The following is a 15,324-nucleotide window of genomic DNA, read 5'->3' on the forward strand; positions in this document are numbered from 1 at the left end:
TATTAGCACGGGGTGGCGATTGTAAAGTAATGGGGTGGAGAGAACATTGCTAAGGAACTGGATGGATTGGCTCGAGCCGTGGAGGCTATGAAGGGCCCGGCGGGGAGGGTGTTCTCGTGTTGAGCAAGTATGCAAACAGACCAAAACACACATTATCGGACCTGAAAAACATGAAACGGCATGAATACCGATGATCGATGGCCCCTTATCCATTTGAATGCTTGCTCGCTTAGGAAAATTTTGTATGCTTGCCGGAGCGTCCAAGGCCACTCGAGATCTCAGACAACTCTCCAAACAGCGCCGGCTCTCGGGGTATCTTTGCCACGGCCGTCCTCTCCCTGGCGGTTCATCCTCCTGATCCACTCCGTCTCCCTCTCGACGGCGACGGCCTCGATCTCTTCCATGACGGCCAGCTCGTCGAGCATGTCCCTGATCAGACTGCCGCAGCCGTCCAACATGCGCTCCAGGCTCGACGACATCCGGGTCTTGCCGCCGTCGCCGCCGTCGCCGCTCTCTTCCTCGTCGTTGAACTCCAGCTCCCGCAACTGCGCGCGCCAGCCCTCGAGCTTGCGGACGAGGGCGGCGGCGTCTTCCTTCCAGCGGGCGTCGAGGGCGCCGCCGAAGCGGACCTGGGAGTCGGCGTCGAGCAGGGCCTCCGGGTCGCCCTGGTCCTCGGCGCGGGCGCGAGCGGCCTCGAGGTCTGGGAGGACCGAGGCCCAGCGCTCGAAGGCGCGGACAAGGCGGTGGTGTTTGCCGCCGGGGGTGTCGAGGGACCAGAGGGAGGCGAGGAGGGCGTCGAGGCGCTGGATCTTGTCCTCTAGGGTCGCGGCGGCAATGGTGGCCGGAGAGGACGAGGAGGAGGAGGAGTGGTGGTGGTGGTTGTGGCGGTGGCTGCCCCAGCGGCGGAGGGCGGCGATGTTGAGGCATTCGGCGGCTTCGGCCTCCTGCCGGGCGAGGTCGGCGGCGGATCTGCCTAGGGAGGCGTGGCGGGCGGCGAGCTTGTCGCGGGCGCTGGCGTGCCAGGCGGCGGTGGTCTGGGGCAGGTCGCGGTGCAAGAGGTGCAGCTGGAGGAGCTCGGTCTGGAGGCGGGCGGTCTCGGCGGAGAGGGCGACGTTGGAGGGGAGCTTGGAGGGGGAAGGGGGCGCGAGGTAGGTGGCCGTCAGGGGCTTCGGGGCGAGGGACTTGGCGGGGGAATAGTGCTGCTGGAGGGTGTTGAAGAAGGGGCGCAGGGCGCCGGCGGCGGGTTTGGGAGGCTGTCGCGGCGGAGAGGTGGGCGAGTGAGAGGAGGAGGAGGGGGGGCGCGCTTGCTGGTGTGGTTTCGCGGGTGCTGTTGATGTGCTTGCCGTTCGGGATGGTCTTGTTCTTGTCGTCGTTGTCGTCGCCGCTGCCGCCGTTGTCGTGCTGCTGGTGGTGGTCGAAGAGAGGGAGGAAACGGGCGAGGGTTTCGTGGAGAGGCGGTCCGTGGCGGAGGGCGGGCGGGGCCTTGTCGCTGCTGCCGTGGTTGTAGTTGTTCCTGTTGATGTCGACGTGGGGGGCGCGCCATAGAGGGATGTCGGGCGCGACCTCGTGGTGCGGTCGGACGCGGAGGGCTGGCCGGGCGGGCGGAGGATGGTGCTTCCGTTGAGGGTGGCGACGCTTCTTGCGCGCGAGTGGCCCTTTGTAGGGCTCGAGGTCGCCGAAGACGCAGCGCTGGTGAGCTTCGAGGAGGGTACGCCGCCCGACGTCGTGGGTCGCGTGGTTGCGGTCGTCGATCGAGTGCCGGTGGCGGCGCCGGCTGTGGTGGATGATGAGGATGAGGATGGGGCGGGGGGGTGTCTTGGCCGTGTCGGCGCGGGATCTCGCGTGGAGGACGGCCTCGTCGGGCCGGACAGCACGCTCGTTCTGGAGGGGGGCGCGGAGGGGGGTCCTCCTGCGGCGGCGGCATCTCTAGGTCGCGTTGCCGATGTCGTTCCCGGGGTCTGGCGGGTCGAGGCGGGGCGGCCAAGGAGCGTAGATAGGGGGTTCGCTCTCTTCTTCTTCGCCGCGGCCGCCGCGTCGGAGGCGCCGCTCTTTGAGCTGGCGACGCTGGCGCCGGAGACGCTGCGAGTGGTTGGGCGGGTGGCGGCGAGGGAGCGGGGCGCTGGGAGCCTGCTCGGCGAGGCGGGTCTTTGCGTTGACGTCGTCGGCGGTGCTGGTGCTGCTGCTGGTGCCGTGGTGACGGTCGAGGTCGAGGTCGAGGTCGGGGGGAGGTCTGTCGAGGAGCCCTGCGTCGGCTTCCGCAGCGAGCGGGTGCGAGCTAGGGACGAGGACATGATGAGTCGGGTTTCATGCGGGCGTGATGTCGAATGGTGCAGTGTGAAGTGCCTTTTTTCCCCCCCGCGGTCGTCCGATAATCAATTGAGGCCCTGTATGATCAATTGGGGCCCTGTTGCACGGTGGGCGCTGTATCGGGGGCGGAGGTGGGAAGGATGGGTCGCCAATCGCGAAGTATCTTAGGTTGCAGTGAGGCGGAATGTGTGAAAAGTGACGCCGGACCGCGATGCGATGTTGATGTTGATCTCAGGGGGGCGTGGGCATGGGCATGGGCGTGGGTGGTTCTTGTGGTGTGGGGGTTGCTAGGGAAGGTCCGGGCGTAGGGGGTGGGGCCGGAGCCTTAGAGGACGCGCGGGTGTTGGTTCGGTAGGCTTTCCGGGGATGTCAGATAGTGGGGTACCTCAGTCGCCTCAACATCATGTGAGAGATGAAGTATCGCAGTAACGTTCTTCAGGAACAGGACTTGGAGTCATAAACCGCAGCAACGGGAGTTCTATTCTAGTACCCGGCGCCGCTTGAATCTCGGTCGGCCGGTGGGCAAGTCGACCGCTGAGTAAGGTTAGGTTGTTGGAGGGCCCGACGTTGCGTATGCTTGTTATCAACCCTCGACCTGCTCCGCCGCGTCCCGAAGGTGACGGTGCAATTTCCGGCGCACCCGGCGGCCTGTAGGTCTCGGAGCTATTTTCGTTCGTGGGACGGCATGTCTCGTCGAGGCATCCAGGGTTTTAGGTCCGTGGCAAAGGTGTCACTCGGGATCTCACAGAAGCTGTTGCTGCATATACGAGGTACACAGTTGAAGGTTTGCTTTGCATTCTGCGGTTCCTGAGAGCCCAGACCTACATCTTCAACCGTGAAGTTGGGTGGGTAGGGGTTGTCCTGCTCCTCCCCGTCATTCGGGTATCCAGCTCATTCCCCCCCTCGTTTTCCATACTCTTGCATCTAGCAAGTAGTATATCCCACATCAAACACAACAAAAGAAAAATGTGCGCGTGCCTAAGTTTCCTCCTAGAGGTCACGCGTATCCCTATATACACACCTACACCCACAGACACACCAAAATCATGGTATCTGGAAAGAGGGGAAAGAAGGGGGGTATCAACCAACCGACCTCTCAATCTAAATCCCATAAGAAAAGCGGTGTCGTTTTACTGGCGCTTCCGATGCCAATGCGGAAAAAAAAGAAGAAGAGAAGTCAAAAGTGGCCGTGTGTAGTTTTCCTTTCGCTATGCCAAAGCGACCAAGAATATGAAGGTACAATGATCATGTGTGTGAATCAAAATTGCAGACTCGGGGAAGGAAAAACGGTTATTGCTCCTCCGTTGTCTTATCCGCAACCTGCTGGCGCTGCTCCTCGGCCGGTTCGTTGCCCGCGCCGGCGGCCGCCCCTCCTGGCTGACCGCCGCTGTGCGGGTTACCCTCGAGGTGCGCGACGAGCTTCCTGAGATCCCGGCGGTGGCCGTTAAAAATGTGCAGGCACGCGGCGCACATGCGGACGTAGCAGAACTGGCACTTGAAGCGGTCCTCCGTGTCGGCGCGGCCGCACGTCTGGCAGGTGAGGGCGTAGTTGCGGTTGCGCGTGCGGTCCATGACGCGGTGCCGGACGTAGCAGTCGAGCATGCTCTCCTTGAGCGGCAGCGCCTTGTAGACGATGCCAGGGCTTGGGGGCTCCGAGCCTTGCATCGGGAAGTAGGACGCGCGCGGGTCGGCAGGCGGCAGGTTCGCCGTCTTGAGCTCGCGGTACTCGACGGGTTCGTGGGCAGAGGGGGGAGCGGGGCGCTGGTCTCGCGTGGGAGATCGCAGGTCACCCTGCGCGGGGCCGGGTGCTGGCGCATAGGGCGTGTACTCGCGGGACGGCTGCTGCCATTGGCTTCTCTGTTGTTGTGGCTGCTGCTGCTGATATTGTTGCTGTTGCTGTTGCTGCTGGGGGCCCTCGCGATGAGGCAGTTGACTCTGGGGACCGGGGCTGACAGGGCTGACGGCGAAGTCTTTCGTGATCGTCGGGGGCGCCTCGCTGCTCGTGACAGGCCCGTCAACGCGCATCTGGGGAAGGCTGTGGGCGGCGTGCAAGTTGCGGGCCGTGACAGCCTTGCGCGGGAGCGACGGCTTCGACTCGGCACCGGCCTGGTCGCGGACACCAGCGGGCTCGGGGGACGAGGCGGGCGAGACGGGCGAGACGAGAATCCTGTCAACGACGTGCTGCTGCGTTTTGACGTCCTCCTTCTCATAGTCGGGGGTTGGCAGACGCTGGGTTGGCGAGAGGGCCGTGTCGCTGTGGGAGATACCCGGGTTCGCCGCGCCCTGGTGGTGGTGGCCGTCGCGCAGGTGCGAGATCTTGGTCTTGAGCCTCGACGCCTCTTGGCCCATGGTGTCGGCCGCCTCGGCTTGCTGGGGTTGCGAAGGGACGGGTCGGACGTTTCTGCCAGGCAGGTTCGACGTGCTGCGGACAGGGAATTGTTGTTGGTGTTGCGGTTGCTGTTGCTGTTGCTGTTTAGTCTGGTCTTGTTCTTGTTGATATTGGTTTTGGTATTGCTGCTGCTGGGCCGGGGTAGGTGGCAACGCGGCCGAAGGTGGTGTTGTTTGCGCCGTGTTTGGTTGGGAAGCGGCCGTCGACCCGTGGCTGACTGCCAGTTGAAGATTCGAGACTTCGATGTTCCGCTCCGACCTGACAGATCGCCTCCTCCATAACGGGCGTTGCTGTTGTTGTTGCGGCGATGTGCTCGACACGTAGCTTGTCGGGCTGCCGACAGTCGGCGCCCGCTCCGGCTTGGCCGGAGGGGCAGGCGAGCCTTGCTCGGTGTAGTATGCCGGGTGAGGGGGCAGGCCCTTGTTGGCTGTGAAGTTTGGTGCGCCATTGTGTTCGTTGTTGTTGCTGCTGCTGTTGTTGTTGCTGTTGCTGATGGTGTTCTCGCCCGATGACAAAGAGCTGGGCGTCAAGGTCTTTCCACCATACTGATGATCTGAGGCATATGCCGGGGCCGAATCTGTCTGGCTTGCGCTTCCGTCGGGCGACATGATGATGGATTCGCCCGAGCTCCTCGAGTAGGCCGAAAGCAGACTGCCGATCGAGTTCCTCTCGTCGTCGGGGGACGTCGACGGCGGTTGTGACACTTGGGGCAGCGGCGGCGGCGGCGGTTGTTTCGCTACCGGCCGGCGAGCAATGTGAACCGGAGGCAACGCTTTCGTCTCGAGGGGAGGCAGAGGAAGAGGCAGAGCGTGCGGCGGAGGCGGCTGCTGCGGCGGGAGGGACTGGTCGTTGACGGGTCGCGGCGGCGGTAACGGCTTGTCCGACATGGCGAAGAAGGCCTTCTTGGACGGGACGGGAGGCACGGGGGGGATCGAAGGGAGCTGTTTGGACTTGGGAGGAGGATCTTGATCCGGCGGCGGCGGGGTCGGCAGGGCTTTTGAGAAGCGCGACCTCCCCTTTCTGGTCTTGCTGTGCGAGCGGAGGAAGTCCATTGTCGGACAAGTCAGGCCCCCCGGGGGGTGTTCGGACAGACACTAGACGTATGGATGATGGGGAGTTGATGGTGCGCTTCCCACCCCTTCTGCTACCCTGCCTCTGGTTGTGGCTCTGGTCTGCGTCGACTCTCACCAATGGACGTGAGAAGATTCAGACCACCGGGGGCGGCGGGGGGGTGTGAGGGTTGGACGGATGGCGAGGAAACCAAGGCACGAAAGAGTCAAGCAAAGTAGAGCCAGGGCCGACCGGTGGGACTCGACAACGTGGGACGACGGAGGGACGGCGGCAGGTTGATTGGGGGCGACGAGGTTCGGGCTGTTCAGTATGGACTGTATCGTAGCATCGCAGTGCTGGCAGCAGCAGCGGCAGCAAGCATCAAGGGTCTTGGGGGATAGAGGAGAGGATACACAACAGCGGATGCCTGTAGGATAAGGAGAAGGAGGAGGAAGGGGGGGGGAGTCCAAGGGCGTGTAGGAGATTTGTTGTATGGGATTGGAAGTTGAAGGGGTGGCAGAAGTACAGATAGAAGCAGAACAACAGCCGAGTGAATGACGCCGGAAGATACACCGGGGAAAGATGTCAGAGAGACGATGAGTGGAAAAAGTGAGGGGGGAGTGATGGAAGGGAGGGAGGGAAGGGGGGCGTGTATTTTGGCGTCAAGTTGAACGCTTACAAGCACGGAGAACCCTGCCGTGGGCCAAGCCTCCGTCCCCCTGACGCCCGCAATCAGACACCCATCGTCCTCTTCTTCGATGCGATGGCATAGAAGGAAGACCCGAGCGGTGTTGGTTCGAACAGCCAGCGGTGGCCATGCCGGATACGACGTACGTGGTCGCGGCCCTCATTACGCGACACGGCGCACGGCGCACCGCCACGACTTTGACTTGGATGGATTTATGCGCACCGCAAACGATGTTCGGGCCGCTGGTGGTGCCCGTTGCTTGGTGATGCTTGTTGTCGGCATCGACCCCCATCAGAGGAAACGCTGGCGTGGCGTGATCCGCCAACTGTGATGTCAACCAAACGGTGATTGCCAACCCGCAACGGGAAAGCATTTTGAGTGATTGTGACGCGCGATCCGTGGTGATTAAACGCCGGCCTTGGCCCCCCGGGTCGACCGACCGCCCACCGGTACGACCCTTTCTTTTTTTCCCTCTTATTTTTTATTACCACAGGCTGTTTCAAAACCCCATTGACAATCGAGACGGGAATGCTGGGTGACGGAACAGGGGGGGGGGGGGTTCGCCTGTAGACGTATGTGTGAATGTGTCTCTCTCTGTTCTGATTGCATGTCTCAAAGGGTGCCACAGCCGAGGCATGCAGGAGTAAGATGAGCCATCGGATTGGAACCATGAGCCGCATGGGGGAAAAAGACGATCGAGTAGCGGCGACGAGTTAGCACACGCTAGAGTCTAGGAGTGAGTGGTGTGAGCTGAAGACAGCCTGCAGGGCGCATGTAGGGATTGACGATGGCAGCTGAGTGTGTCGCCAGACCGGACCAGTCTGTGAGTTGAGTATCAGAGTGAGTGAGTCTACCACAGTTCACGACCTACCTACCTACCTAGGTACCCAAGTACAGAGTGCATATCTAGGTAGGTAGGTAGGTGGCAGTGTTGGCGATGAGTTGTCAAAGTCGATTCCGTGCGTGAGTTGGCGGGGCAAGTACTTGTATGACCTGGCATTTGCCCGCAACCACCTTCGCCAGCTGTCACCAGCCCCCAGTAGCCAACCCCCGATAGCCAGCCCCCCATCGCAGCCACGATGACCCCAGCACCCGCGCAGCCGCGGCAGGAGAGTTCCTGTTCCTGAATCCTGCTTGCTTTCATTACAGGGTTTGCCGATGCAAGGTGTGAGTGAGGGGGGGGATGGTAACCGGTTCCAGGCTGGCGGAGCCAATGACGACGGGCTTTTTGGGTGTGTCCAAGACGCTAAAATGAACAGCGGGAGGGCAGAAATTCAAGCCTACCAAGATAAAAATAAAAAAAGGAAGAAAATCGAGATGGAAAAGAGATGGAGGACCCCCCCCCCCTACTAGTATTAGTAAGTGCTTGCCTGTCAACGTCATGTACCACTTCCAGCTTACACCGCAGTCGAGGTACAAACCACCTCTTCTCATCGACATCTTGCTTTGTGCGGTAACTCACAACAGAGGGGGACAAGTACTTTCACTTCCACATAAAGCACATTGACGACATCCCTGTCTATCCCGTATCCCATCTTTCCGTCTCAACTTTTTTTCCAAAGACAAAAAAGACGAGGCCTTGCCTGGCCTGGCCTGGCTCGGCTCAGCAAGTCAGTCGTAGGCGTAGGAGGTGTGGTGTGGTGTGGTGTACGCGGGAGCTACGGAATGCACCGTTGCAAGCTTGAAGAAGGCAAGCCTCCAATAGTCGCCCAATCGCCTCCTGCTACCCGTCACAGTCAAGCTGGAAAAAAAGAGGCCGCCGTCCAACCACTGACTCTAGACACATGCACGCCAAAGGCTAATCCCGCGTTGCGACTTGCCTGACAACTCTCGTCTTCTGGATCCGTGCTGGCTCAGGCCCTGAGCTGCCGCAGTAGCATCAACTGCAAGAGCTGCCAGCTGGCCTGCGCTCGCCATTCCCGCCGCCGTCATTCACACCGTTGACGCCGTTCCAACGCCCCGAGCCAGCCACGCCGGGCGAATGGCGATCTGCGCCAGGGAAGCCAACCAGAACTTCAGAAGGACTCCAGGCTCCAGAGAGCCCTACCACTGGCAACTGCTAGGGGGGGGGGAGGGGAGGTTCCGCATCTCAAACTGCAAAAGGGTGAATCCCACACAGCCCGGCATCAGAAATACGGGGGGCGGGCGCATCGCATTTGCAGCGACACAAGAGCAAGGGCCTCCGCTGCTCGCATGAACAGCGGGTTTGAGCCATTTTGACCTCTTCGGTCGTTCGCGTCTCACAAGTCATGCCGCTGGGATGTCCTTGCAGTCAGATCAGACCGAGAAGTTCCGTGCTTCCTGCCAGGCTCCCCTGCGTCATGTATGATGTGCTCCCCTCCCCTGGACTCCGGAAAGGCAATGATGACGAAAAGGTCGGTTCCCGTTTTTGCAGGCGCACAAAGTTAGGACGACATGAGAGGGTTCGGTCGATTTACCAGGATCATGTGAAACTCAGTCAACTCACTCCATGTTGACATACGACGGCATTCGTATAGGTACGAAGAAGAGTTGAGGAAGTCGCACTGCACACGATAACGGACGACAATGCCGGCACCATGTTGTCCCACAACCAACCGCATCAATTCCAAAACTGTTCAATCAGTCAATCGGCCGTATGATTCAAGGAGCGACTTCCTGGGGTCTTAGCAATAGGACGAGAAGAGAAAGTAAAAAGAAAGAAGAGAAGAAGAAGGAAAAAAAAGCCGCATTTACAACGAGCCAATAACAATGGCCTTGCCTCCCCAACAGCTACATCGTTTTGGCGGGAACCCGCATCACCACTGCGGAAAATAAATTAACATTAAAATGACTTTTGGGGCTCTTCCTCCTAGGTCTTTGTGCCGTGGGAGCTTGGAAGGATGGGGTCGCGAGTCGACGGTTTGTTTCAAGCCGGCAGGATTTTTTAAGATGAGGTGCGATCCGCTCTCGTTCCACGCGCGGGGGGGGTTTTCCTTAGTCCGCCCGTTGCTGCGATTGATAATTGATGAACGGAAGTCTCGGGAGCGGGGAGGGGGCTGCTGGATTCGGTCGAAAGGCCAGGGCCCGGTGAGGAGTTTTTTTGTTGTTGTCGAGATCCGTCATCTTTGGTAGCATACTCTGGAGCGGGCTCGCCAAGTCTGATTTGATCTCCGGTGGCCGATGCGATACCCACCCTGCATCCCTGTTTATCCTACCAACGCTTGGGGTTACCATGTACCGGTGCTGTTGCTGTTGCTGTCACTGTCACCGCCAGCCGACGAAGGTTTTCGTGTTGAAGACAGGGGACTGCAGAGAGTTCTGAGGTGGCTTCTCGGTAATTCGACAAGACCAATTGAATACAGAGTACAGGACTATAGCTCTCACTCATAACTCTCATTCCACTCCTCACTCAAAGCTTATTCTCTCTCTCTCTCTCTCTCTCTCTCTCTCTCTCTCTCTCTCTCTCACACACACACACCTCAGTCCTCACCCGCCGTTCCTCAAGTTCACCGAGTGATTGAGTGAGTGAGTGAAAGACAGGGTTCGAGATCACGTGCCCTGCCACGGGAATGGCGTTATCGACGATAAGGTGCCAGACCGGCTTTTCGTCGGGCAAGTCTCCGATGCGGCAACGACGGCGCCGATAGAAACCGGGGGCTATTACTGCATGCAGCAGGGGGGAGGGGAAGGAGGATTGCTGATTATCGATTGTCGGTTCCCCATCGGCGGCGATGCGAAAGTCGGAGGAAGAGATACAGATAACGAACGCAGCACGGAAGCGGAGAGGCCTTTTTAAAACAAAGGGCCAAAATTCACGATTGAGCTTCGGTGCTTCAAACTCTCCTTCCGTTGAACGCTCTGCAGGCCCTCGACGATTGGTCCTTGGCACTTCACTTAAGCTTTACTCCTCACTCCCCGTCCACGGCCCCTCTCTCCCGTCGTCATGACCGGCTCCGCTGACGGCCTCCCCGTTGCCACGGAGACTTCGCCGCTGCTGCGCAACTCCGGCTCGGAGACCGCCAACGGCACCACCGTCGAGGTCGAGAATGGCCACGCCAACGGCGCCCCGGCCGCGGCCGACGACGCCAACGATAACCGGGACGGCAACCCGGAGATGGCCAAGAAGATGCACATCCTCCTCCCGGCCGTCAGCATCGGCGTATGTTCTCCCCCCCCTCTCTGCCCCTCCCCCGCCCACATCCGGGGCCCGTATCCGGCGCAAACTTTCGTTCCCCCCCCCCCGAAGAGACCGCTCACTAACCCGAGATGGCCATGTTCTATAGATCTACCTCTGTGCCGTCGACCAGCTGCTCACCGTCGCAACCTACGCCAAGATCGGCAGCGAGCTGCACGCCCTTAACAACACGAGCTGGCTCGCAACGGCGTGAGTCCAAATCCCCCCCTTCCCCCCCTCTCCTCCCTCGCCCTTGACTAACAGACGCCTCACCTCACCTCCCTCAACAGCTACTACATCACCCTGACCAGCTTCCAGCCGCTCTACGGCAAGCTGAGCGACATCTTCGGCCGCAAGGAGTGCCTCCTCTTCGCCTACGTCGTCTTTGCCCTCGGCTCCCTGGGCTGCGGCCTCGCCGGCTCCTTTCCCCAACTCTGCGTCGCCCGCGCCGTCGCCGGCATCGGCGGCGGCGGCATGAACAGCGTCGTCGCCATCCTCCTCAGCGACATCGTGCCCCTGCGCGAGCGCGGCGTCTGGCAGGGCTACCTCAACATTATCTTCGCCGCCGGCACCTCCACCGGCGCCCCGCTCGGCGGCCTGCTCGCCGACTCGGTCGGCTGGCGCTGGTCCTTCGCCGGCCAGGTCCCGCTGTGCGTGCTCGCCTTCGTCACCGTCTACTTCGTCCTCGACCTGCCGCCCCCCGACCACGCCCACTGGCGCGAAAAGGTCCGCCGCGTCGACTTCCTCGGCGCCGCCACCCTCGTCGCCGCCGTCGTCGCCCTGCTCGTCGGCCTCGACTCGGGCTCCAACCACGGCTGGTCCGCCCCCGTCACCCTCGCCGCCCTCGCCGCGACCCCGATCCTCTTCGCCGCCTTCGTCTTCGTCGAGATGCGCGTCGCCTCCCACCCCTTCGCCCCCGGCCACGTCATCTTCGACCGCTCGCTCTTCGCCTGCTACCTCGCCAACTTCTTCGGCATCGCCGCCCACATCGCCTCCATCTTCTTCCTGCCCCTCTTCTTCCAGGCCGTCCAGGGCGCCTCGGCCACCGTCGCCGGCGCCGCTCTCGTCCCGGCCATGGTCGCCTCTGTCACCGCGAGCGTCTCCGCCGGCGTCTTCATGAAGCGCACCGGCCGCTATTACACGCTGACCGTGCTGGCGTACGGCTTCATGGTGCTCGCCGTCGCCCCGACGGTGGTCTTCCTGCGCCTGCGGTCCTCGGCCGGCGTCGTCGCCGGCATGGCGCTGCTCGCGCTCGGCGGCGGCGCCGGCATCACGACTACGCTTGTCGCGCTGCTGTCCAACGCCGCGGTGCAGGATTCGGCCGTCGTCGTCGCCTGCTCGTACCTGTTCCGCTCGCTGGGGTCCAGCATCGGCATCAGCGTGTGCTCGGCCGTGCTGCAGCAGGTGCTTCGCACCCAGCTGGCCGCGCGTCTGAGCGACGGCGACGAGGCGCGCCGCGTCGAGGAGAGGGTCCGCGAGAGCCTCGACTACATCCGCGAGCTGCCGCCCGCCATGGCTGCCGAGGTCCGGGCCAGCTACCAGATCGCGACGCTGGGCGCCATGGTCCCCGTGGCGGTGCTGCTGGTGCTCGCTTTCGTCTCGACGTTCTTTATCCGCGAGAAGGCCTTGGGCAAGTAGGCCATGAGGGTGTGCCGTTAGGGAGGGGCATCACTCGGTGTCTGTCATTGAGAGCGTGTAGACTTCCGCGTGGGAGATGGGTGATTGGATGTACACACATATGGTAACAACCGTGTTGCCAATAAAAGGGAGGAAGGAGTAGATCAGCTGCAGTCGGTTGTGAGAAGGGCATATCAAGGGCACATCAAAAGTTTGACAGAGTGGCGTGAGAGAACCATTCATAGAGTTGTTGTCGCTAATGCCGGTATGCCCTATGTCCAATACCCTGTATCGTTCACCATAAATGTGTTATTCGTCTCACCTGTGCGACTTCAAGCCAGGCAGACAAACTAGTCTGCCATTTGTATATACATTTACCTGCGCCGCCTCCGGTGCATCTTGTATGAAGCCTGCTTGGGTGGCAGACTCTTTTCTTTTGGGCCAATCGACGACGCCGCAGGCGGCGCAGGAACACACGTCGCAACGTCATTGGCTTCTCTTTCCCTTGCGTGAGATAGAGCACACAGCCTCGGACGGGGGATGAATCAGTACTTGCCATCTGCCTCCCCAACACAGTGAGTTTACATTCTACAGGATGGTCGAGACGCGGCAAGTTTGAATATTGTCTCGACGCCGGATACTGGGCCGTCGATTCCAAAGCCTAGCAGCTATGAAGACAGCACACCGTGAACCTCATGACGACGCCGCAGAGGAAATCAAATGGGAGATTTTACGGCTAAAGAACGAGGCTGTGTCCGATGACACAAAGGGGCACTCCTGCGAGCACTGCCAGATTTTCATCATCAGACTCCGGCCGGTGGTGAACCATAGCTCAGAACATGGTGGGAAGACTTTGCATTTTGACACGACAGACCAGGAAGTCTTCAACATGGCCGCGTCGGGCTGCGCCTTCTGGTCGATGATCAGAGAACGGATTGTCTACCTGCAATTAAAGGAGAAGGTTGAACAAGAACCCGAGAGGGTTTTTTTCGATCGTGAAAAACATGGCTTTCAGCTGTCGGATAAGCATTACGAAGACCTCGCCGTCTCTCTTGGTGGTCTCGAGGGGAGGAAGTTCCTACGCCTTCACCACAACTCGGTTGTCGACTGGATCCGCCCCCGGAAGCATATCTTCACAAACTCTTCCATGTGCCAAAAGCTCCCGCCGCCTTCCCCGTACCAAAAGAGGATTCTGGTTCAGCTCATCATGAGTTTCTCTCGCGTCAGATGGAACTCTTTTTGTGTGGACGTCAGACTGGGTGTCTTCAAAAGTCCTACCGAGACCGGTTTGATAGAACAAAGGGCTTCGTTTTTGGCATTGGTACCCCCGGGTAAGTTTATATCCGTTGTCGGTTGCAAAGACGGAGCTAAGGCTGAACACTGCGCCTTGTAGTCAACATTGCAGAAGCGTACGAGAACACTGTCGCATCGCCTATTAATCTGCTGCCCAACAGTCCAACTACGTTTGCCCTTATTAAAAATTGGCTGCGGAGATGTGAGGTCCAACACAAGTGTGGAATCCTCAACTTACCCTCCTTGATGCCGTCACTGATCCTTAAGGTGTTAAGCCGGGACTCGGCAATATTGATCCAAGTGCCATCGAACATGATAGAGAGGTACCTCGCGCTATCCTACTGCTGGGGGCGAGGGACCCAGAAACTTCTTCTTAACAAGGACAATAAGTCCGCTTTGATGTCCGGAATCAGCATACCGCAGTTGGACCCGACCATTCGGGACGCCATGATCACAACGTACGAGCTCGGTTACGAGCTCCTCTGGATTGACGCAGTTTGTATTCTTCAAGACGACGAGGATTTTAAAGCGAGGGAGCTGTCTAGGATGGGCGACATCTACCGATGTGCCTCATTCACCATCGTCGCGTCCGCAGCAAAGGAGGTCAGCGAGGGGTTTCTCGCCAAGCGAGCCTCAACCATGGAGAAACTCGTCCCAGCAGACAAGCAATCGCAGCTCGTGTTCAAGATGGAAGCCAATTGGCACTACAGGTCTTCGGCCGACCCGGCACCGTTTCCCGTTATTCTCAGACCGGGACCGAAAGGGATGGACAGCCAGGAACCGTGGTACAGGCGGGCATGGACGCTTCAAGAAGCCCTGTTCAGCAGGCGGCAGCTCCAGTATCGCGAAAGCCAGACGACGTGGATCTGCTACTGCACCGAACAGAAGGCGCAGCAGTATGACGGTTGGATGGACGCCAAATGGCACTGCGACCCGGGTTACGGCGACGCAGGCATCCTGGAAGAAGTGACGGAATTGTTGTGGAATCACCTCAAACCTGCTCACGTTTCCACCATCCACGACTGTTGGTATCGTCTCGTTACCGCCTACTGCGACCGGGAGATGACGCACCAGACGGACCGCCTGCCTGCGATATCCGCCATAGCAAGAGAGTTTGCGTTCATCTCAGGAGACGAGTATCATTACGGGCTGTGGAAGTCTGATCTGGTAATGGGTCTAGGGTGGAAGGTAAAGGCCGGTTCTCCGCCATCACGCGAAGGCCGTGCTGCTGCTGGTTCACGGCCAGCACCTTCCTGGAGTTGGGCATCTGTTAGTTGCGGAATAACTTGGTTGAGCTTAGACCCTCGGAAGAAGAGCAAAGACTTTGATGTGCTAGGCTGCTATATCAACCTGTCATTACCGAGGGGCCTCTCCGGCGAGGTCCAAGCAACCGATATTCACATCCGCGGCTTGATCGTGTCCCTTTCCCCCATCCCGAAGCTCTATGCTGAGTCACAGGGGGTCAGGTCGGTGGACGGTCTGTTCTACATACACCTTGATTATACGGACGACGACAGACTGTGGGCGGATTCCGGGTCCAAAGCTGAACTGCTGGTACTTAGTACCAAAACAAAGTTGGTAAACGGTATCGTGCTGGTGGAGAAGGGCACTGGCCGGTACGTCCGCGTTGGCACCTTTGAAACTGTACAGTACTGGGAACGGAGGGGAGCAGTAGGCTGGTCAACAAAAAAAGAATACCTGGCTCAGGTTAGGAGATTTTTCGGCGGCAAGGAGAACATTCGTGAGCTTGTGCTGGTCTAGAAGGGGTATCCAAGTACCGTAAGTCACTCAAGCGAAGCAGGGTTGGCGACTTTCTTCACTTTTGTATGCCCGTGTCTCAGGGTT

The 15,324-nt window shown here is 59.8% G+C and overlaps 4 protein-coding genes across 4 annotated transcripts; 2 read left to right on the forward strand and 2 right to left on the reverse strand.

Moving 5' to 3' along the window:
• Positions 1 to 230: 230 nt before the first annotated feature.
• CDEST_01101 (uncharacterized protein) lies at positions 231 to 2,574 on the reverse strand. The gene has a single exon (XM_062917260.1). It carries the CDS (start codon positions 2,289 to 2,291, stop codon positions 279 to 281), a length of 2,013 nt encoding a protein of 670 aa, XP_062773311.1. The 5' UTR covers positions 2,292 to 2,574; the 3' UTR covers positions 231 to 278.
• A 541-nt stretch (positions 2,575 to 3,115) lies between these two features.
• Positions 3,116 to 6,737, reverse strand: CDEST_01102 (uncharacterized protein). The gene has a single exon (XM_062917261.1). It carries the CDS (start codon positions 5,746 to 5,748, stop codon positions 3,598 to 3,600), a length of 2,151 nt encoding a protein of 716 aa, XP_062773312.1. The 5' UTR covers positions 5,749 to 6,737; the 3' UTR covers positions 3,116 to 3,597.
• Positions 6,738 to 9,819: 3,082 nt separating this feature from the next.
• CDEST_01103 (Putative major facilitator superfamily, MFS transporter superfamily) lies at positions 9,820 to 12,721 on the forward strand. The gene is made up of 3 exons (XM_062917262.1): positions 9,820 to 10,554; positions 10,679 to 10,779; positions 10,860 to 12,721. The coding sequence occupies exons 1-3, from the start codon at positions 10,339 to 10,341 to the stop codon at positions 12,205 to 12,207; spliced, it is 1,665 nt and encodes a 554-aa protein (XP_062773313.1). The 5' UTR covers positions 9,820 to 10,338; the 3' UTR covers positions 12,208 to 12,721.
• Positions 12,722 to 12,856: 135 nt separating this feature from the next.
• On the forward strand, positions 12,857 to 15,240 carry CDEST_01104 (Putative heterokaryon incompatibility; the record flags this gene model as incomplete). The annotated part of the gene is made up of 2 exons (XM_062917263.1): positions 12,857 to 13,517; positions 13,580 to 15,240. The coding sequence occupies 2 exons, from the start codon at positions 12,857 to 12,859 to the stop codon at positions 15,238 to 15,240; spliced, it is 2,322 nt and encodes a 773-aa protein (XP_062773314.1).
• Positions 15,241 to 15,324: the final 84 nt, after the last annotated feature.

The sequence above is a fragment of the Colletotrichum destructivum genome, chromosome 1 (assembly GCF_034447905.1).
Source record: "Colletotrichum destructivum chromosome 1, complete sequence".
NCBI lineage: Eukaryota > Fungi > Ascomycota > Sordariomycetes > Glomerellales > Glomerellaceae > Colletotrichum > Colletotrichum destructivum.